Source organism: Zootoca vivipara, chromosome 13 (assembly GCF_963506605.1).
Source record: "Zootoca vivipara chromosome 13, rZooViv1.1, whole genome shotgun sequence".
Lineage (NCBI taxonomy): Eukaryota > Metazoa > Chordata > Lepidosauria > Squamata > Lacertidae > Zootoca > Zootoca vivipara.
In genome coordinates this window covers 14,830,813-14,852,587 of record NC_083288.1, presented here as the reverse complement: position 1 = coordinate 14,852,587, position 21,775 = coordinate 14,830,813, and the positions used below count along the sequence as shown (strand labels likewise).

General features: G+C 46.8%; 1 protein-coding gene across 2 annotated transcripts in view; it reads right to left on the bottom strand.

Moving 5' to 3' along the window:
- Positions 1 to 21,775, bottom strand: part of ACLY (ATP citrate lyase) — a 58,548-nt gene that overhangs the window by 25,298 nt on the left and 11,475 nt on the right. For both annotated transcript variants that reach the window (XM_060281100.1, XM_060281101.1), the window contains exons 2-13: positions 17,900 to 18,064; positions 15,621 to 15,743; positions 15,059 to 15,121; positions 14,527 to 14,717; positions 11,340 to 11,419; positions 8,994 to 9,124; positions 6,297 to 6,415; positions 5,274 to 5,410; positions 3,136 to 3,197; positions 2,544 to 2,661; positions 1,854 to 2,008; positions 251 to 341 (exon numbers count right to left, since the gene is read on the bottom strand). In XM_060281100.1, coding sequence (XP_060137083.1) covers positions 251 to 341; positions 1,854 to 2,008; positions 2,544 to 2,661; positions 3,136 to 3,197; positions 5,274 to 5,410; positions 6,297 to 6,415; positions 8,994 to 9,124; positions 11,340 to 11,419; positions 14,527 to 14,717; positions 15,059 to 15,121; positions 15,621 to 15,743; positions 17,900 to 18,058 — 1,429 coding nt within the window. In that variant the 5' untranslated portion in view covers positions 18,059 to 18,064. The remainder of the gene's footprint in view (positions 1 to 250; positions 342 to 1,853; positions 2,009 to 2,543; positions 2,662 to 3,135; positions 3,198 to 5,273; positions 5,411 to 6,296; positions 6,416 to 8,993; positions 9,125 to 11,339; positions 11,420 to 14,526; positions 14,718 to 15,058; positions 15,122 to 15,620; positions 15,744 to 17,899; positions 18,065 to 21,775) is intronic.

Genomic DNA, 21,775 nt, shown 5'->3' with positions numbered 1-21,775 from the left:
CAATGCAACATGCAAACGGAGAGAGCATGCTACCAAAATTATCTACAAAATGCAGGGATTCCATGGCAAATGTGTTCCTTGGTAGGGCGTGGGCAGAGGGGGGAGGAGACGGCAGTGGAAAGGATTCCCTGAAAATATTACGTTTCCAATTTCCACGCTCCAGCAGCCAGTGCAAAGGGAGAGCACGCAGGAATGGGAAAGAAGCACTGCGAGAGAATCCAAAGAAACAGGATAGAAACCGGGAGCTTACCAGAAAGCGTTGTCTGTTTTGCCTTCTTTGCTGGGGCCAGGTCGTCGGGTCTGCACTCAGAAAAAGACGCCGTTCTGCTTGTTGCCGGGGTCTGAAGGGGAACAGAAGCCAGAAAAAAGGGGGTTAGCAGCTCACTAACACACACAGCCCGAATCCAGCCCACCAAACCACAGTGAAAGGAGATGAAATCCCTCCGCCTGATCCCTAGAAATCTTCCCTAAAGCGCAGGCAGGGGAAACTTTCATCTCTCATCTTAGTGCTGAACGCCACAGCACCAAGACAGGAGATAAATCCTTACTCTTTAAGTGTAAAAGGCAACATTCCCAACTCCACGCCAGTGCTGGAGTAGGGAGGGCTGTCTACCTAAGTAATGTATTTTTCTCTCCATAAGATGCACTTTTTTCCTCCTAAAAAGTAAGGGGAAATGTGTCTGTGCGTCTTATGGAGTGAATGTGTGGTCGGTCGCTGGCTCCCTTTCCGGCCCCAGGCCTCCATTGTTGAATGTTCTGCAGACGGAGGCTGTTTGCTTCCCTGGGGACATGTGACTGGCTGATTAGATTATCTGTCTGGAAACTGTAGAAAGGGCTCCCTTTCCTTTCCTAAAGAAGCTGCAGAACTGCGAGTTGAACCCCATAAAAACAGGATTTTTTTTCCTTTGCAAAGTAAGTTCAACAACTTTGAGCTGATCCTCAAAAAAGGGGCCTTTCCCCTTTGCAAAAGAAGCTGCACAACTTTGAGCTGATCCCCCCAAAAACGGGGCTTTACCTCTTTCCTCCTCTTAAAAAAACTAGGTGCGTCTTATAGAGCGAAAAAGACGGTATGTGTGCATTTGTTCCTGTGGTGAGCATGCATGCATATTGAGTGTGCCTGCATGTCATCTATGCGTGTGCTGGCATGTGGACCTTGAAGGGATGGCGGGATCAGTGTGGGTCCTCAGGCCAGGAAATAAGCCACCCTTGCGCTATAGGATTATTATTAATTGCCTCTAGATCCATGCGTTTTTCTGCAAGGAGCTCAAGGCGGCCTTCAAGGTTCTCTCCTCCCTCCTTTAATCCCTCTGCAACAACCCTGTGAGGTAAGTTAGGCTGAGAGGCAGTGACGAGTCCAAGGTCACCTAGTGAGCTTCAAGGCCATCTGGGGATTTGAACCCTGGTCTCTCAGGTCCTAGTCCAGGGGTCCCCAGACTTACCCGGCTTTGGGCCGGAGGGCAGGGAGTGCGCGCGCAGCGGGCCGGAGGGCGGGGGAGTGCGCGCTCGTGAGCATGCGCATACACACTTACTGGCGTGGTGGCGCGCTTCCAGATCGGAAAAATCACCGAAAATCGTTTGTGCGCATGCGTATGGGCCTCCCCCGACCCGGAAGTGCACCGGAAATGACCTCTTCTGGGTCGGGAGAGGCCCATACACATGCGCACAAATGATTTTCGGTGCTTTTTTCCTATCTGGAACTGCGCCGCCGCGCTGCACGCTGTAAGAGCAGGCGGCGGCAGCGGGCGGCAGCGGGCGGCGGGGGTCGTCGCGGGCCGTAGTCTGGGAACCCCTGTCCTAGTCCAACACTCTTAATCACGCCACGCCAGCTCTCAGGTTTGCAGTACCAGACTTACAGAGGAGCTGCCACTGGCGTTGAGGAGGAAGTTTGCTGTGTGGGCTGCTGTGGGAGGCTGGTTTGGGATGGGCCGGTGTCCCAGTGCCATGCCGACAATGGCAGTCATGTGGGTCTCCGTACCAAAGACGTGGATAGGAATGCCAGTCGTTTTCCCTGTATGCAAAAGAAGAAGAGCAGGATCAGAACAGGCTGCAGCCTCCCTGCAAAGACTCGCTCTAGAAATACGGTGAAGTTAAAGAGAGGCCCTGCTTTTATTATGGGTGCACACCAATCACTATCACCGGTTAAGTTTAGGACTACTGGGAGAAGGTGCAAGAGAGAAGTCTTAATGTAGCAGCATTAAAAAAAAATGTAGCCCAAATGTCAAAAGTTGGAGTTACTAAGACTTTAATGCCACTGGTTTTTAAACAGGGAACCGTGTTTTGAACGGAGCAAGCACTGGAAAGTCTGCCGGCTTTCCTTCTCCTGCTTCTGGGCTCAAGTTCAAGGTGCATGAAGTGTCTTTTCATCAGCCATGCTGGAAGTCAAATGGGGAACCCCAGGGGCCATACTGAGCCCTTTGTTGCCGGCTGTCATCAACTCCCTTTAAATGAGGCTAAGGACCCGGGTTGAGAGCAAAAAATAAGTGAAAGCAAATGAGGAAGCAGGAAGTATTTGAAATTTAAATAATTTTCAGGGCTTTGCTCACCTACTTCCCCCATGACTCGTAAGCCCTCCTGGTAGTTTGGGCCTCCTCTCCTCACGAAGATCCTGACCTCATGCTCTTTCAGAGGGCCCTGATTATCTTTAATAGCCCTCACTATGCCCTGCAGGAGGAAAGATTAAAAACAGAGAATCATGCACAGACACTCATGGCTAGCTTTAGCTGTCAGGTACCCTGCTGGTCCCTAAAACTCCTTCCCAGGCCAGCTCACTTCTGTGGTCAAGCCAACACAATCCACCACATCTCTCCGCCTCGCCTGATCTTGCCTCCTCTCCCCACAGAAGCGAAAGGACAGGCTACCTTGGTCAATGCACTACAACGAAGATGAAAGACCAGAGGCAGTGCCTATTTTTTGATCCTCGCAAGAGTACTGAACCTTATCGCAGCGCTGGAACTGCAACAAAACTTAAGTTCCCTCGGCACTCGCACAGACAGTGCCGAGTCAACAGCGCATTCAATTCAGTTCGAATCCACCCTGGAAACTCAGCAAAACGTCGGTGTTTCTTTACAAGCACACTCAGATGAGGATGCTAACATGCACGACCAGTGCCAGGCACGTTTTCGGGACCAACTTTACCTTAAAGGTGGCAGCCACGTTGGTAAAGTTAGCAATGCTCCCTCCGATGATCAGGATTTTGCCTGTGCAAGGTAGAGGAAGCAACAAGAGGGAAGAGAAAGAAGTTGATTTGTTAAGAAATACCAAGAGGCCTGGAGTGCTAGGCCTGGAGTGCTTTAGAAGCAGCTGATAGGCAGGAAGGAGCAGGGCCAGATTTAGGTTTGAGGAGGCCCTAAGCTACTGAAGGTAATGGGGCCCTTTATATGTCCAGCTGTCCTTTGTCAACAACAAATTGTCGCTGTTTTTTGTGTTGAATGTATTCTATATGGTAATTTATGGGCCTAATAGGTATCTAAAGCCATTTGCACATAACAAAATATGTATTTTATCAAAGTAATTGTTGAACTGAAATACAATTAAGAAGTAGTATATTAACAGTGAAATACAAAGAAGTATATGAATAGTGAAATAAAAATGTTTAGGGAGGCTTTTAATGTTTAATAGATTATTTTATTTTTCTGTTGGAAGCTGCCCAGAGAGGCTGGGGAAACCCAGCCAGATGGGTGGGGTATAAATAATAAATTATTATTATTATTATTATTATTATATTATTATTATTATTGGGCTATAACTTAAAATGATTTTTATTTATAACAAACTCAATCATGCAAACACACTGGCATTCGGCAATAACAAAAGCTCCTTTAGAAACACAATTTACAAAGACTCCTAATCTAGTCTAGAAACTTGCTATAACATGAAATAATAGGTGTAAATATATGATCCAAACTACTAATAATTATAAATAGCGTTATTAATATGAAATTAAGTGTTATAACCTGTACAATGCAATTGTAGTTAATACAATGCATTTTTTATATAATATCAATATCACCATAGTAGTCCACACAGTTCATTGGGGCAGCAGACCTTCGTACCCTGTTACACTTAGTGAGTGAAAAAGACGATATTTCTAGTAATATGTACTGTACATCCGGTTTCCCTTTAAAATTTTTTGGGGCCCCCAAGAGAGTGGGGCCCTAAGCTATAGCTTGTTTAGCTTATACATAAATCCAGCATTGGCCAGGAGGATGCTCCAATGTAGCCGTGGGTCATTTTAAAATAACATGCACACATTGGTTCCCTGAAGCAATTCTGAATGCACCTCGATGTCTCTGGGAGTGGGAGAAAAGCTGTCTTGTGGCAAGCTTTGCACAAACCCAGTCGCTCATTATCACCACATTCAGCAGCAAGCAGTTGCAGGGCTTAAAAGCTTTCCAGCTTCTTTGGAAGGTGTTGGTGAAAATACAGCAGAATGGAAGTCCTGTAGGGTCTGGTTGAGGCTAGGCCCTCCTAGAGGACCATTGGGGCAGGTAGTCTCAGTCCCCAAAGAATCTAGCTGGTTGTGGGGCCAGGAGGCCATTAAGCTTCCCCTCGGCTTTCACTGAGCCAGGTAGGAGCATTTCCAGGTCAGAAACTGGCCTTCCTGCTGCTGTTCTTTCCTCTTGTCCAGGCATCCCCTCCAGGTGTTTTGGACTACAATTCCCATCATCCCCGACCACTGGTCCTGTTAGCTAGGGATCATGGGAGTTGGAGGCCAAAACATCTGGAGGGCCGCAATTTGGGGGTGCCTGCTCTTGTCCCTCCTTCTCTCACCTCTCATTGACCTCCCCTTTCCCCATCTCAGTTTCTCTACCTGCCAGTTCCCTCCCTTCTCTTTATCTGCTTCTCCCTTGCTTGTCGTCACATTCTTTTTCCTGGCCAGTCCAGCCTGGACCATTAAATGGGTCATTTCTAGGCACTAGATGGGTTCAAGAGAAGGGGTGTTCCAACATCCGACCGCCAAGGTGTTGTGTCGAAGAGCAACAAGTATTTCCATGAAACAGCTTTCCACGGTAAGCCACACTCTTGACACACAAAAGGCTCACCCAAGGTTTCTACACCCACACAAAAAACACATTGGAATGTCAAGTGGCCCAAGTGGAATGTAAAGAGGCGATATCACAGTTCAGTGGCACATTCCAGGAAGGCCAAAAACGCTTGGGGAAGATGTGGAGCATGGGCTGGTCAGAGGAGGAGTTGGTTGGGAAGTGGGCGTGGCCTCCTGGGCCAATCAGGCTTGAGGTGCCCCCCACCCCACCCCACACGTTCTCCTTTACCTTCTGGGTGCTTTTCCCGTGTCATGAGGGAGAGGATAGTCTTGGCATAGTCGTAGGTCTGCTGTTCACTGGGAGCTCCGGAATATTCGCCATAGTTGGCGAGTTCGTTCACCCCACCAAGGTCACAGATGGTGTCACTAAGTGGAAGGCACATAAGTGATATTAAGAAGGCTTCGTTTGCGAAACTAAGGATGCCCGTAAGGCCCTGTGGAAAGTGGAGCAAGAACGAGGCTGCGTTCCTAGTTTACGACGAGGAACTGAGGCAAGGCTAGCTTGGCTGAGCTGCTCTACAGATTCAGAAAATTCCGCCACAGTAGTTAAATAAAATGTTCACGCGACAACATGGCAGCTCAGCCAACGGGGGGGGGGGTTGTACTTTGCAGAAACAGAGAAGCCAGTTTAGTTAGCAAGGATTAGAACCTGCTTAGCAGAATTGAAGTGCGTGCATGCGTATCAAATAACCTTGCATAAAATATGCTCGGCTGCCCAAAGTAAGTGTTGATCAGAATTTACCCAGCAGTGTTCGTAACTGAGCCTATATACAGTTTCTTCGAGCCACCATAGCAGCTGGGAGAAAAATGTGGCAGGACCACAATGCCTCCCAAGCATTGATATGTGAAGCCGCGCTCCACAAACCTAAACATTTGAGAATTCTCACTGTACATTTTTGCTACGACTGCAAAATTGCTTTTGAAAGCAATGCAAAAATAGCAGAGATTCCCAGGGTGGCAAATCATTTATCAGGTTATCAGTCTGTGTATTTATATAGAATGTATTGTCTAAGGCCCAAGCGTAGGCTCCATTAGCAAAATCTCCTTAAGTATTAAAGGCAACGTACAGCAGAGAGAGTTCCAGTGCACCTCTCAAAAGTCTCAACATTCCATTCCAACAATGATTAACCCCGTATGGGATGATTGGGCAAGGAAGAGCAAATGATGACTAATCAAAAGATGGAAGAACTGGGGGTTTAGGATGAACCATACATGATGTAGCTGCCACTCCCACAATGTATGTGCTTGGTACCTGTACACGACAGAGGCGCCGCCTCCAGCCACCATGGTCCATATTCTGCCTTTGGGATTCAAGATGGTCAACTTTAGGCTGGCTCCACTCTTGGCATCAAGGTCAGCGATATAGGCTTCCTGCAGACAAGAGCCCTCATATTATTAGAATCAAAACATCTAAGGACACAACAGTAAACTCCGCACTTCTCTCATAACACAGAGCCAGGGGCATTTGTGGGGGGGAAATAAAGGAGGAGAGAGCAATTCTTTCCCCATCTTTCAATTTCTCCCCCCACAAATGCCCATAGATCAATTTAAATGACACTCGCTCACCCGAGTTATGAAGCCAGACAACTGTCTTTTCTGGAGCCAAATTGGGGCAAGGTGCACATCTTCGCACTCGTTTCTGTGTTTTCATACATGTATATTGAAACCAATGTTTTCAAAGGTAATATCTAGTCCCACCCTCAGGAATTTACAAGGTGTCTCATCTATCCTGGCTCCTCTCCCCCTGGAAAGGTTTACAGACTGTCATCAACTCCTTTACATCAATACGATTCCACGATTCCTTGAGGGAGGTCACGACATTTGGCACACCTGTTTACACAGGCATACCCTTGATCTCTTAACCCAAGTCTCCAGTTAAGCTAAATAATAATAATAATAATAATAATAATAATAATAATAATAATAATAATAATAAAGTAAACAAGCCTGTAAGGTCAAGGCCAGGTCTGAGGAGGCCACAGGCATGATAAACGTTCCCACTCTTTCACCCGGAAAAAAACCTAACTAGGAGGCAGAAGGGATGGGTGGCAGTGTTGAAAGCGGCACAACTTTATCTGCCCAGTAGTACTTCAGTAGCATTCCCCAGTGGTGTTTGATGGGGGCAGAGGTATCGAGGATAACGACGTTAGGAGGGATTCAGCCACCGCCTGGACTGGGGTTTCCCTTCAAAGTATCAAGCCACTTAAAAAAAAAACATTATTGTTGTTGTTGTTTCTAAAAAGGCAGGTACGCAGGTACCAGCTGTGTTTGGTCCTCCAGGGATAATGGGCCCCTGTGCTTGCCCCACCCTGTCAAGTATGGATACTAGGCTTGCCATCCTGGTAATTTTATACTGTGAAGTGCTATGGGAATCTGATAAATTATACAGTTAAACTATTCCAGGCCAATGCAAGTCACTGGTGCAAATATTAGATCTGAAGAGGAAGGAAGTTGGAATACCCCAGGTCCCAAATAATGCTGTAGAGGTAAAGGTAAAGGTAAAGGGACCCCTGACCATTAGGGTATATGCAGGAAGAAGAGGTGGGGGTAGGACTGACAAATTTGCCTGCCACTTGTTGTTGTTAAAGATACATACTGCTTATATGCCAATATGGCTTCTAAGCATAGCTGTCAAGTTTTCCCTTTTCTCGTGAGGAAGCCTATTCAGTGTAAGGGAATTTCCCTTTAAAAAAAGGGAGAACTTGACAGCTATGCTTCTAAGTGGCTTGCAACTATAAAATCAATCCACAATTAAAATACACATAACATTAAAGGTAAAGGGTAAAGGGACCCCTGACCATTAGGTCCAGTCGTGACCGACTCTGGGGTTGCGCGCTCATCTCGCATTATTGGCCGAGGGAGCCGGCGTACAGCTTCCAAGTCATGTGGCCAGCATGACAAAGCCGCTTCTGGCAAACCAGAGCAGCACATGGAAACGCCGTTTACCTTCCCGCTGTAGCGGTTCCTATTTATCTACTTGCATTTTGACATGCTTTCGAACTGCTAGGTTGGCAGGAGCTGGGACCAAGCAACGGGAGCTCACCACGTCACAGGGATTCGAACCGCTGACCTTCTGATCAGCAAGCCCTAGGCTCAATGCTTTAACCCACAGCGCCACCTGGGTCCCTAATGCTGTAGAAGCACCCCCCCAAAATGAGAGAGAGAGAAAAAACCCCAGTGAAAAACAGGAAAGGTGCTTTCTGTTCATCTCCAAGGCTAGCCGAACTACCACAGCTACCACTGGAGGGACAGATGAGAGAACTGATGTTCAAGGTAGGTGTACGAAGAAAAAGGGGGTTGATGATGAAATGATCAGGTAGGGCCCAAACCTCAGTTAATAACAGAGATTGAGCCTTCCTATGGGAGCTGCTCCTACCCTGCGTATTTTGAGAACATTTGTTTCTGTTCTTGCAGAGGCCAGACCCAAGTTCATTAACATTCTTAACAAGTGTCGAGTCTAAGAGTCTTCATTAGTGCCTGGCAAGGGGGATGATTCAGTGAGGCCAATTTTTTTTTAAAAAAATAACTCATCCATTAGAAACCTGGCCAAATTGAGTTAAGTGTCAGCACTTGAGCCATAACACACTAATGAGGATTGGCGGGCAGGGAAGAAAAGAGGTATCTAAATGGGTTTCTTGGCTAGACAACAATTCTTTTTTTAAAAAAAACAACAACCTTCCACCTTGGTTTGTATTTTGTGCAATTGATGTAATTACTAAATTGAGACATGCCGGAGCATCAGATAGCTGCTGGAGACATTCTGCCAAGGAACAAGACACAGGGCATTTTGGGAGAATGGGACCAAACTGTTCTGATGGGAATTCGGATTTCGAGACGGGAGGCTTTTCTGCACGTTAGCCATGTTAGTCAAGGAGCCTCACGCTCAACAGAACGCACTTAGCCACCTTAATTCCCTAACACCACCCTAAGAGCAGCCCTTTTCGTTTACCTCTGGATAAGCCTCTCTTCCAAAGGGAGGGGGAAAATCCACGTCGCCCCATTTCACTTTGCAAATATAGTCGGCCGTCGCGTCGATCTTTGCAGCGAGGTCAAGAACATAAACGCCATCTGCGGTTACAACTTTGTTGGCGAAGGGAGAGGGGAGACAGAAGAAGAAGGAGGAGGTCAACATGAACCTGCTAACAAGGGAAAACGAATAGAAAAGCATCCAGTTTCAAGGTGCTGCCTAGGTAGGAAATGGGTCTCAATTTCATCGGGTCTTTCCCTGCCGAGTGCTGAACCGGATCCACCATCATAGCACAACCACCACCTCCCAATGGCTAGGGCACACTTCTGGAATAAATCCGGAAGCAGAAAAGGCAGGGGTGCCTAACATCTACCCAGGACCCACAGCCAGTCCATGCTGAACAAGCTCAACTCCATACATGGTCACTTTCTGTGATATGTATGTGCAAAAGTGCCTTTTAGTCTGCAGCAAACTACTTCTGACCATTATGAACATGGCTGCGGGCTGCTTCACATCACAGAGTACCCCAGAAAACAAAACGAAAAAGCATCCAAGGACTCAGAAGAAACTTAGATAAGAAACACAGTGAATAGTGAAGTTTTTTTTAAAAAATGCGGCTCCTTCAGGGCCTGTACGAGCTAGACTTTTCCCTTTTATCTTTACTGGGTGAAAGGCCAGTAACATTGCGTAACACATGAATAAGCCAACTTTCACTGGATAGAAATGTTCTCTCTTACAAATACCCCTCTTACAACTAACTCCTGAATGCATTAAGTGTATAATAGTTTAATGATGACCTGCGGGATTCCACCCACCCTCCTTTTTCATGAAGACACCTGGGTCTGGTTATTAAGTATTTAGTTCTTTTAATCTGAGAGGTAGGTCTCCTAGTGGAGTTTTTTTTTTGTTATTCGATTGATTGTATATTTTAATTAAGGATGTTTTAATGTTATGTGTCGGGACCCAGGTGGTGCTGTGTGTTAAACCACTGAGCCTAGGGCTTGCTGATCAGAAGGTCGTCGGTTCGAATCCCTGTGACGGGGTGAGCTTCCATTGCTTGGTCCCAGCTCCTGCCAACCTAGCAGTTCGAAAGCACGTCAAAGTGCAAGTAGATAAATAGGAACCGCTACAGCGGGAAGGTAAACGGCGTTTCCATGTGCTGCTCTGGTTTGCCAGAAGCGGCTTTGTCATGCTGGCCACATGACTTGGAAGCTGTACGCCGGCTCCCTCAGCCAATAATGCGAGATGAGCGCGCAACCCCAGAGTCGGTCACGACTGGACCTAATGGTCAGGGGTCCCTTTACCCTTTACCTTTAATGTTATGTGTATTTTAATTGTGGATTGATTTTATAGTTGCAAGCCACTTAGAAGCATAGCTGTCAAGTTCTCCCTTTTTTTAAAGGGAAATTCCCTTACACTGAATAGGCTTCCTCACGAGAAAAGGGAAAACTTGACAGCTATGCTTAGAAGCCATATTGGCATATAAGCAGTATGTATCTTTAACAACAACAAGTGGCAGGCAAATTTGTCAGTCCTACCCCCACCTCTTCTTCCTGCATATACCCACCATGGGCCAAAAGAAGCCCCTGGGAATTGTAAATAGAGCAGGGGGTGGGGAAAGTCACACATCATGCAATACACCAACCATGCCTGCTACATGCAGGCAAGGATGCAGCGAATTTGCACAATATATCCCTAGACAAATAAAATTCCTAGATAAATAAAAATATTAAGTGATCCTCAGAAATAAAGGATGCTACTTGTTCTGATCAAAGTGCATTTCTCAGGACCAGACTAGATGTGATGCTAAACATCATTGTTCTTCATCATTCACCCTCTTTTTTGTTGATTTTATTTTTTTTTTAAAAGCTGGGAGGGGACATGGTTGTTATTTTAAACTCACAAGGGAGGGAGAATGACGACAGTGCATTTTATATTAAATCTAGTTTGACTGTCGTTTGATTTACAGAGGCTAGCAGGTTGAAGATTTGTTCTTCAACACCACTGGCGAAGACTTCGGTTTCTGGCGGCATGCGAGAACTCGATGTCAAAATCAATCTCTGAAAAAATTCGCTTGCATCAGCACTCTCAAAGACGGGTGGACACTTTCTACGCTCCCTCTTTGTGTGGGAGGAACAAATTTAAATTACTCTGACAAGAAGAAGTTCATGAAAAAGCATTGCCTGTCTGCAACGGGGGGGCCGTGCTCCATCTTCATTTTCTATTCCACCACACTTCCGCTGTATAATTGAGAACTGCAGAATACAGAATGAATGAGCTGTGGAAATTTCACGGAAAACAACAGAGAGAGAGAGAGAGAGGAGTTACCTAGCGGATTGATTTCCAGGTACGTAAAATATAAGTCTTCGTAAAGATTGAAGAGGCCAGAGATGAAGCTCGCCAAGACACTATAAAAAGGAGGCAGAAACACACACAAAATGGGAAAACAGACGCACACAGAGACGAATTCATCAAAACCAAATAGGTGTACACCAAAGACACTCCACATTGGGCCTGTTATACAGCCCTGTCGTTAGTTCCTTCAATCTGTCTGCCGTCAGTCCAGCTGAGGTTGAAGACGCCCAGGCCTGGATGAGTCAGCCATTGGGACTGCGTCATCCGCCATTGCGATCCCTCACTAAAGGCCATTTATTATCCGCCCGAAGACGTCATTAAAAGGAAAGCAGACGCCTTTAAAATGTCAGCGGGGCATCACCTTGTCGAGAAAAGGATTTTTTAGTGTAAAAAAAGAGGAAAAGGTAAAAAAAAGAACCCAGCTTTTCACCACCACAGAAACAAAAAAAGGACATTATACAGGGGGGAAAACAGAGGATGTTTTCTCTACCATCCTTTGTGAGTACTAAGGCTTTTTTTCTTAAAGACCACAGGTGGACTTTGGACAATTACGCTCGCCACGGTGAGCTGCCGGCCTTCCTCTCAACTTCGAAGCCACAGAGGCAGGTGAAGGGTCGTTCCGTGGGTTGCCCTGCGGTCCCTGCCACTGCGGCTCCTGAGATGAAGGATTGGGGGGTTGTTTGGTAGCTGCATGGCCAAGAGGCCTAAAGAGCCTTTGCCATGCAGGGCCCAACAGTAAACCCTCCCTGGGCCGGCTTTTCTTGCTACGGCAAGCAACACAAAGGAGGAGTGTTGGCTTACCTTCCAAGTTCCGGACTGCAGAATCCGGGACCAGCAGCTATTTGACACCGGAAGTTGCGTCAATGTAACTTCCGGCGTCGTTTTGCCCTTCTATGGGCACCCAAAATGGCCGCCGCCGGCTTCGAAAGTCGCTTGTACGCATGGCAGGAAGTGCACTGACGCAACTTCCGGTGTCGCTCCGCCCATCTATGGGCACCAAAAATGGCCGCCGCCAACACCGGAAGTCACGTCTATGCACTTCCGGACATGCGTAGATGTGACTTTTGAAGCTGGCAGCGGCCATTTTTGGTGCCCATAGAAGGGCAAATCGGAAAGAAAAAAAATGGTCGCCGGCAGGAGAAAATAACGGAGAAAAACGGGAGACGAAGTGATACGGGGGACCACCGGGAAAAGGTAAGTAAAAAAGGGGTTTTCCCGGGGGAAACGGGAGACTTGGCAGCTATGAGTGTTGGGAACTGCTACCCAAAGTTGCTCAGGGCACCTTCAAGCAACGTTGTCCAGCAGGGTATGTTCCCCTATCCACTGGTGTTTCCCATGGGAATGGCTGGTTGGAGGGGATCTTGTCCAGAGAGGGGCAGAGGGGGCAAAGCAAGTGGTGACTACAAGCTTTGGTTCAGCCAGCAAGCTCAGCCAACCACTATAGGGCTGGCCTGCCCTAGCCACAGGTATACCCAGGCCTTGAGCGTGGAAGTCCTGCCTGACGGCTTCAGATGCTAGAGGAGGGAAATCGCTGAAATCTGATACTGAAAAGTGGTTCCTTCCTGTCCCTTTAAACTAAAGCTGGCCCAAGAGAATTTTCCAAACACCTCTGCCTACCATATACAGTGGTGCCTCGCTTAACGAATGCCCTGCTTAACGAAATTTCCGCTTAACGAAAGGTTTTTTCTAGTGGAGGTTGCCTCGCTAGACGAATTCGTTTTACGAAAAATGTGTCTAGCGAATCGCGGTTGCCCATAGGAATGCATTGAAATTCAATTAATGCGTTCCTATGGGCAAAAAAAAAAAAAATCAAAAAAAATTCAATGCATTCCTATGGGATTCGCTAGACGAATTTTTCGTTATAAGAAAAGACCCATGGAACGAATTAAATTTGTGTAGCGAGGCACCACTGTAAAAGCAAAACTGAATAAACTTTTTGGATGACTTCGAAACAAAGCTCTTCTCAGGAGTACGGCTGGTTCTCAACGTTGTGCTATATGAGCAGCTAAATACTGTGATGTGCCAATATATCACAATGTCTAGAATGTATCTCGCCTGCTTCTTGTTCCCCCGCGTTAGGGGAGAACGAAGCAGCAACTGGGATGCATCACCCAGCCCTACTGAGCGAGGCTAGATACAAACGAGAAGCACTGGTGCTTCGTTAAAGTGCTCAGACGGGGGTGGGGGGTGGGAAGCCTTCTACCCACCCCACCCCCCACCTGAGCAAGCCCCGATACTGCTCAGGCTCATGAGGAAGGTGGGGGGCTTCCTCAAGGGCACAAGCAGATGGAGTCCAAGAAGGTATTCATTGGAACCTTCTCAGGATCTGCCTGCCTGCCTGAGCCTTTTCCATCCACAGGCAACTGGAGCTGGTGCGATCTGAACGCCATATCGGTTTCGGACAAATCAATATATCGCCCATCTCTACTCAGGAGGGGGGAGGCGGAGCTGGGGTACCTAGCCTGCACTGTCATGTAAAACACGACTGTCCATAACCCACAGTTAACATTTATATCTATATCTATATATATATATAAATGTAAAAGGGACATGTTTGTTAGTCTCCACTTTTCACCGAAACCGCTTGACCGGTTGCGTTCAAATTTGGACACAACGTCACATGCGGATATGCGAGGGTTTGCATACCATTTGCTTAGATAGGTGTCACACCTATGGCAGGTAAAGCAGGTGAAACCCACTGTTCCTGAACACAGCTGGGGATGCTGGGAGCACAGGAGAGGTTGCAAAACAGCACCCTCTAGCGACGGCTACACTGGTACTGCAGCTAGGAAAGCTTCCCTCTCCACAGCATCTTGGCTCGCCTTTGCAGACTGGGCCGAGGGGGCGGGATAGGTCATGGGTCGGGACAGGGTGGGGCCAATCACAGGGATGACCCGGGGTGGGGGGGAGGAAGGCACAGAATAGGTCATAGGTGGGGACAGAGTTGGGGAAGTCACAGGGATGAGCTGGGGGGGGAGGGAACAGAATAGGCCATGGGTTGGGACAGGGGAGTCACAGAGATGAGCCAGGGGTGGGGGAAGGAGGGGGCATAATAGGTCATGGGTCGGAACAGCGTGGGGGCAGTCACAGGGATGAGCCACAGCAAGGAGTGGCCGGGCCACCGAGTATATATATAAAAAGAGCAAGATTTCAGAATTACTCTCTCTTGTTCGGCGGGGCATGCACTAGTAGATGCTTCTTGACAGTCGGCTCGTCCAACTTCTCATCCACGCGCACCAGCAGCTTCTGAGCCTTAGTGTCAACATCCCCCACATCCACGCCACCCTCGTGGTGGAACAGCACGTAGTCTCCCTCGCGGGCTGCATAAATGCACACGTAGAATTCCTCCGCCTGTGGGTTTGAGACACCAGGATGGTAAAGGTTTTACCAGACCAAAGACCAGCAGAACATTTGCGTTATCAGAACCGAAATAAGTGCATGAAGGAGAGCATGGGCAGCCCGAGAGCTTCCAATACCCTCCCTGCAACAGTGTCCGTTGCCTCAAGCCAGGGTTATCTAACTTCTCTGCCAAGGTTTTCAAAATTCTTTGGTTTGATTAATAAAAGCCACTCCGTGGGGGAAAGGGTCCTGGAGGAAAGGAGCTGCACCCTTTTGATGCAAGACTAGAGCTGTGCTCCCGCAATAACTGTTATGCGTGCAAATCTCCGCTTGCATGTACAAATAAAACTAACCTGTTTGTGTGGAACGAAAGGCTCTATCAAGAAGTTCTTGAGGATGCCCTTAGCTTTGGCAATCTAGGGAAAATGAGAAACAAACATACTCTGAATGAGAAGCCCCACCCAAATATCGAAAACAAGAGGTATTATTTAACCTGCATTATTAAATGCTACATTCTCACAAAATTATTATTTCCCTGCCCCTCACCCTAAGTTCCCAGGGTGCGTTACCACACTAAAGCACAATACTAAAAACAGTTTAAAGTAACTTGCAATTACAGAAATAAGGTGGGTCTCAAAAAGATGGACCTCAAGTATCAAAGGCCAGGGTAAAGAGGTATGTCTTCAGCATCCACCAGAAGCTATATAATGACGGTGCCTCTTGTGGGGCAGTAGATCCACAATTTAGTGGGCTGCCACGGAAAGTGTCTTCTTTTAAGCTCGTAATTTAATCTTGTGGCATTTTATTTGCTTCATTAATATCCTGCCCGTCCTCAAAAGGAAGCTTATTGCAGCATTTCATCTTCACAACAGCTCGGTTAAGCAGGTGGGACAGAGAAATAATGGCAACACTCACTGTGGTTTCATGTCCGAGACGCAGCTTCAGCCAGGCCTTCACCTGTTCCAGGTCAAGATTCACCGCCACCAAGCCAAGTTTGCCACGCCGTTTTATCAGCTGGTCAGGCTTCACCACGAGACGCTGGAATTTGGAAAAAAGGAAAACCAAAACTGGAAAACTAGCTTTACAGGTGATAAATGGAAAACTTGCAAACAACTTGCCAGTTTCCCGAGAAGGGCGAGGCCTAGTTTAGGCGCTTGTACGCTCTCCATGCAGAGAGGCCACACAGCAGAAGTAACAAAGAAACCGACACAGCTATGGTCATAGATAAGTGCTGCTTCCTGGAAGCAATCTGTGCACATTTTTAGCACAAGGACGCAGTCCCAAAACTGCGTAGGCATAGCTCTCTCCTCGTGGCTCAGGGAAGCAATGGCTGGATGAGATCACTCCAGCAGTCAAGAAGTGCTCTGCAACTGTCTGGACTTCCCACAACTCTCGGTCAACACGGTCCACCTTTTGCCAAAGAATTAATGTGTATCCCACCTTTCATTTCAATGCAGGGACTGGTGACTTTTTTTTTTCAGTCTGAGGATGACATTTCCTTCTGAGAATCCTTCCAGGGCCACATAACAGTGGCTGGCATTTCCCCACCACCACCCATCCTCATTCCAGACAAGCAAGAGGCATCGTAAGAGTTCAAGGAGACATTGCAATCAGGGAAAAACTTGGGAATGTGATACAGGACCAGAGAAAGGCGTGTGCGTCCGGGGGAAGAGTCTCGAGGGCCAAACAAAAAGGCCTGCAGGGCCACATGTGAGATTCTCCAGCCCCATTTTAAATCGCACCAATTTGCTTACAGTCATAAGAAGGTAGTGATGAAGGAGGAGGAAAGGGGCTGAACTGAGCTTTCATCAGCCACATGTCCAAGGTCCTGTACACTTCACTAGGACTTAGCAAAAGTAACGTAAATTCAGAGGGTGACATTATCTTAAATTGCCTCCCCTCAAACCCATTGGTGCTTGTTCCACTTCCCTGTCTGGTCAGCTGTAGGTAATTCCACTCACCACAGGGGAGGCAGTGCCCTAACATAACCGCAAGCCAAAACACTCATGCCAGCGTGTAAGGATGCGAAAATATTTCTTCCAGCTCCTGCTTTAAGGATCCTATTAATCCTTGAATTAATTCAGAAAGCCACCCGGAGTCCTTACTGCCTTCCGGCAAAGCTCACGGAAAACTATATTCTCCTCGCTGAGGCATGCCAGCCACTGACTCACATAACGAAGTGCAGGGTATTTAATTAGCCAGCAGTACAGCTGCCTTCCATCAGCGAGAAAAATGGGACTGTGTGGCAGATCTGTGTTTGGCTAAATGTGATTAAACTGGATGGCAGCCAGGAGATCAAGCCATAGAAAGGAACTGGGGACAGGATGTCTCCTTGCACAGCTAAAAACTGGGGAGAGGCCCTAAAACTTCCCAAGAGGACCTAAGATTCTGTGCCAGTTAACGTTTGCACCCCAAACATGCAACTGGCCACACTTGTCAGCTGACTGGTCAAATACTGATCATCTAGCCAAGGAATATGCAGCTGTCCCATAATAAGGGGATCAAACCTGCAACCACGCTCTAACCCAGGCACCCCCAAACTCAGCCCTCCATGCGTTTTGGGACTACAACTCCCACCATCCCTAGCTAACAGGACCAGTGGTCAGGGATGATGGGAATTGTAGTCCCAAAACATCTGGAGGGCCGAGTTTGGGGGTGCCTGCTCTAACCAACTGAAGCTATCCAGGCTTGTTAACGTGTTAATATTAACAGCTAACTTGATCTGTTTCTGTAGCTAGGGTAAGGAATCGAAGCTGCCGATGACCACAATGTTTTTTGTCGTCTTTCTAATTTAAAAAAAGAAGGAACGATTGTTGAATATTTTGTCAGCCAAGTGACCACATCTTTTATGACCGAGACCCGCCTAAGAAGACGAGGGTCTATTTCAGCACCAAGGCAAGCATGACGAATGCCGGCACATACGGGGACCAAACCCTTCTTGCCCGTGGGCAAAAGGTTTTTAGCCTGCTTTGGAGAGCTCCTCTTCCTCCATCATGTTAGAGCGGCTGGAGTGCTTTATGTAAGCGTTCCTGATGCCGATGAACTTTCAGCTGCGTACATTCCATTGCCTGCACAACAGGCAATGGAGGCTTAAAAGCATTTTGTTCTGGGCCTGTATAGCTTCTTACTTTATAGGTTCCTGCTTGGTGGGGTGGGGTGGGTTGGGAACAACAGCTACTGCCGGTTCTGCTCACCTCAGTCAAGAGCCAAGGGTGATCTTGGATTAGCCGATCCCAGTCGGTATCAGGAGTCACTCTGGCATACCTGAAGCGGTTCTGGATGGCCGAGGACGTGCAGATGTATTTGTACAAGAATTCCTTCCCCGTCTGCTCCGAAATTGCTTTGGCGGACATGGCTACCTAATGCAAATGGTTAAAAAAAAAGAAAAAAGGATACACCTAGGTCAGTGATTTTAAAAAGGTTCTGATGAAAAATGTAAATCCTAGAATGTAATTTAATACGGCCTTCGATCCGGAGGTACTGCTTCCCAGCACAGTCCCCAATGGTAGTCACATGGGGGGGGGGGGAGAGAGACATGTAATACAATATTCCTAATGGGCAGTACCACTCAAAATGCAGGGGGAGGGGGGTGTGACACGATACATGGATGCTCCCCTTTGTAAAACAAACTGGGAGTGGAGTGCTGTGGCACATAAGAGCTTCTGCCCTCCCCAGGCAGAAATGACTGCCTTTTTTCCAAATTCAAGGCCACACCCATACCTTAAAGCACATGGGCTTCCCCAAAGAATCCTGGGAACTGCAGTTTATCCCTTACGGAGTCATAATTCCCAGCGCTCTTAATAAACTACGATTCCCAGGATTCTTTGGGGGGAAGCCATGTACAGTAATTTAAATGTATAATGCAAATGTTACCCAGACTGAATATTCAGTCCCACTTTGTGTGGGGTTTTTTTTGCTTTTGCTTTTGGTGAGCCCACTCTGTGCCAATAATCAAGCTGAGGCCAAATAAAGCTTTTCAAAAAGAATCTGGAAGTTCAAAAGCATTTGACCGTGCTCTCAACCCATTAGTCTCAGAAAAGTACAAATATGTATAATATTTTGAACTTGTCTTCCGGGTAAGGAAGGAATTTATTTTTAAAAAGGCATTAACGAAACCACTCGCCAGGGTTACTATAGTGACAGGGCCGCCCCTACTCCAGCGAGTGAATGAGGTAAAAGTTAGGTTTTACGTTTTACTATTGCCTATCATTATTAGCCCAAATTCAAAAGGAGATAGAGGAAGTCAAGGCAGTTACAATTGTCCCTATGCTAATGAACTGGAGCAAGCAGAGAACCCAGATTAAAGCAGGGTTGGGGGAATAAAGGGTGGAGATTAATAATCACTTTGGATCTACAACCTTTGAAGTCTCTAAGAAATGTTGGGAGATAGCGGGAAGTGTTGTTCTTAACTGGGAGGAACTAAAAAAAGAGCAAAAAGGAAAGGTGTGAGGAGGCTGGGTACTTCTTTCCTTTTCTTTGATTCGGTTCCTACTTCAGACAATGGGTTTTAACTGGCAACGCGTCTTTGTGATATGATTTGCTAAAAGTTGCGCTGTCACGGCCAGATCCCATTGTTGCGCAATCAAGGCCGAATCCTGAAGCACCTCAGCTGGTGGGTCTTCAGCACAAGACTGGATTCCCAAGCAATTGTGTGGTACTCAAACCCACAGCCTTTGGAAACCTAAAGGGAGCCCATTGGAGGAATTGTATTTAAGTTGCCTAGGAGTCCAGTGTGCTGCCCTTTGTGACAAAGAGCCAAACTTAAGAGTTTTTTAATGGATGCTGAAACAAACCTCTAATCCAGGGTTCAGCAAACTTTTTCAGCAGGGAGCCGGTCTACTGTCCCTCCGACCTTGGGGGGGGGCTATATATTGGGGGGACGGGGGAAATGAACGAATTCCTATGCCCCACAAATAACCCAGAGATGCATTTTAAATAAAAGCACACATTCTACTCATGTAAAAACACCAGGCAGGCCCCACAAATAACCCAGAGGTGCATTTTAAATAAAAAGACACATTCTACTCATGTAAAAACACGCTGATTCCCAGACCGTCCGCGGGCTGGATTTAGAAGGCGATTGGGCTGGGTCCGGTCCCCGGGCCTTAGTTTGCCTACCCATGCTCTAATCCATTGCCACTCCCACTCAAAATAAGGAGAAGGAGACCCCATTTATACAATTCTGTAGTTTAGGCTATTCCTTCATAGCAACTCAGATGCTGTTACCAATTTTATCTCTTACATCCAGGTTTACTTGTTTTACAAGAGCTATAAAACGCTCTCCTTTCAGGCAAACATTTTTGTTAATGGTAGGTTTTAGGGAAAGAGGTGGAGTCCCACCCCCCACGAAATTTCCAAATTCCCATTGCTCCGTGAAACATGTTTTGCAAATTAGTACCTTCCTTGAGAATGTGGATGGACTGGTGGGGGGGGGGGGCAGGGGGACAAGATACCTTGCAAAATAAATCTGGTGAAAGGAATTTTGCACAGATACTCCTCCTTCACATCTAAAGGGACGCGGGTGGCGCTGTGGTCTAAACCACAGAGCCTAGGCTAGGGCATGCTGATCAGAAGGTCAGCGGTTCGAATTCCCACGACGGGGTGAGATCCCGTTGCTCGGTCCCAGCTCCTGCCCACCTAGCAGTTCGGAAGCACGTCAAAGTGCAAGTAGATAAATAGGTACCGCTCCGGCGGGAAGGTAAACGGTGCTTCCGTGCGCTGCTCTGCTTCGCCAGAAGTGTCTTAGTCATGCTGGCCACATGACCCGGAAGCTGTCTGCGCACAAACGCCGGCTCCTCAGCATATAGAGCGAGATGAGCGCCGCAACCCCAGAGTCGTCTGTGACGGGACATAACGGTCAGGGGTCCTTTTACCCTTTACCTTTAATGTTATGTGTATTTTAATTGTGGATTGATTTTACGTATCTATATCACCCATCATCCCAAATGATTCCAAGGCCATGTATAATTCGACTAACTAGAAGATTCGGTACTTAGAAGCAAATTTTAAAAGACAAAGGCATCCACCAAAAGTTCTCTCCTTTCCATTTTCAAGCCTGAAGACATCACAATCTCAGCACTGCAGGAGAGCCTTAAGGACACAATTACATACACACAAAGCAATCAGGCTGATGAGGGTGCTGATTGAAGAGCCTTTCTCAACAGAGAAAGTTGTAGGATGCTGGGGAGAAAAAAAGGAACTGAAGAGACCGGCAGGGTGCTTTTGTGAAAGTGTTGTTTTCCTTTCCTTTCTCGTTCTTTCGAGCCACATTTCAGGAAGAAAAACAATTCCCAAAGCTTGGACCACAAGGGAATTCCTAGCTGCGCTGTGAGAAATTAAATAATTCAAGATGCCTATAATTCCACCCCACCCCAATCCTGTTGGATCTCTGCTAGAGATGTGAAGGCCCGAAAAAAAACTGGAAAAATTCGGGGGGAAACCCGCTTTTTCCTGAAGCTTTTTTTTTATTTTTTTACGAAAAATTGGGGGGGTGGGGTGGGGGAATAGATTATGGGATGTTTTATTTTAACATGATAAACAAAATATTTTAAGATAAGGGGTTCAAATGTTTTATAAATCATTTATAAAAAAATATGTATGGTATCAGATTATTCTAATTTCTGTGAGGTCAAGCAAGTCCTAGGTTACAAACTGAACTCTCCAATGCAAGTTACAGGTAGGTAGCCGTGTTGGTCTGAGTTGAAGCAAAATAAAAACATTCCTTCAGTAGCACCTTAAAGACGAACTAAGTTTTTATTTTGGTATGAGCTTTCGTGTGCATGCACACTTCGTCAGATACACCAATGTATACACCGTGTATCTGACGAAGTGTGCATGCACACGAAAGCTCATACCAAAATAAAAACTTAGTTGGTCTTTAAAAGGTGCTACTGAAGGAATTTTCTCCAATGCAAGAACAAGATACTTTTCTTCCTTTAGGAGGTGCTGTTGTCACCAGAAAAGAAAAAGGTTTCAGTTCTTGTTTTGTTTTTTGCATGCGTGTGGTATGCATTGGTTCCATGAAAGGGTAGAGAAGCTTGTTTCAATCCGAGCAAACCTTCAGTTTTTAA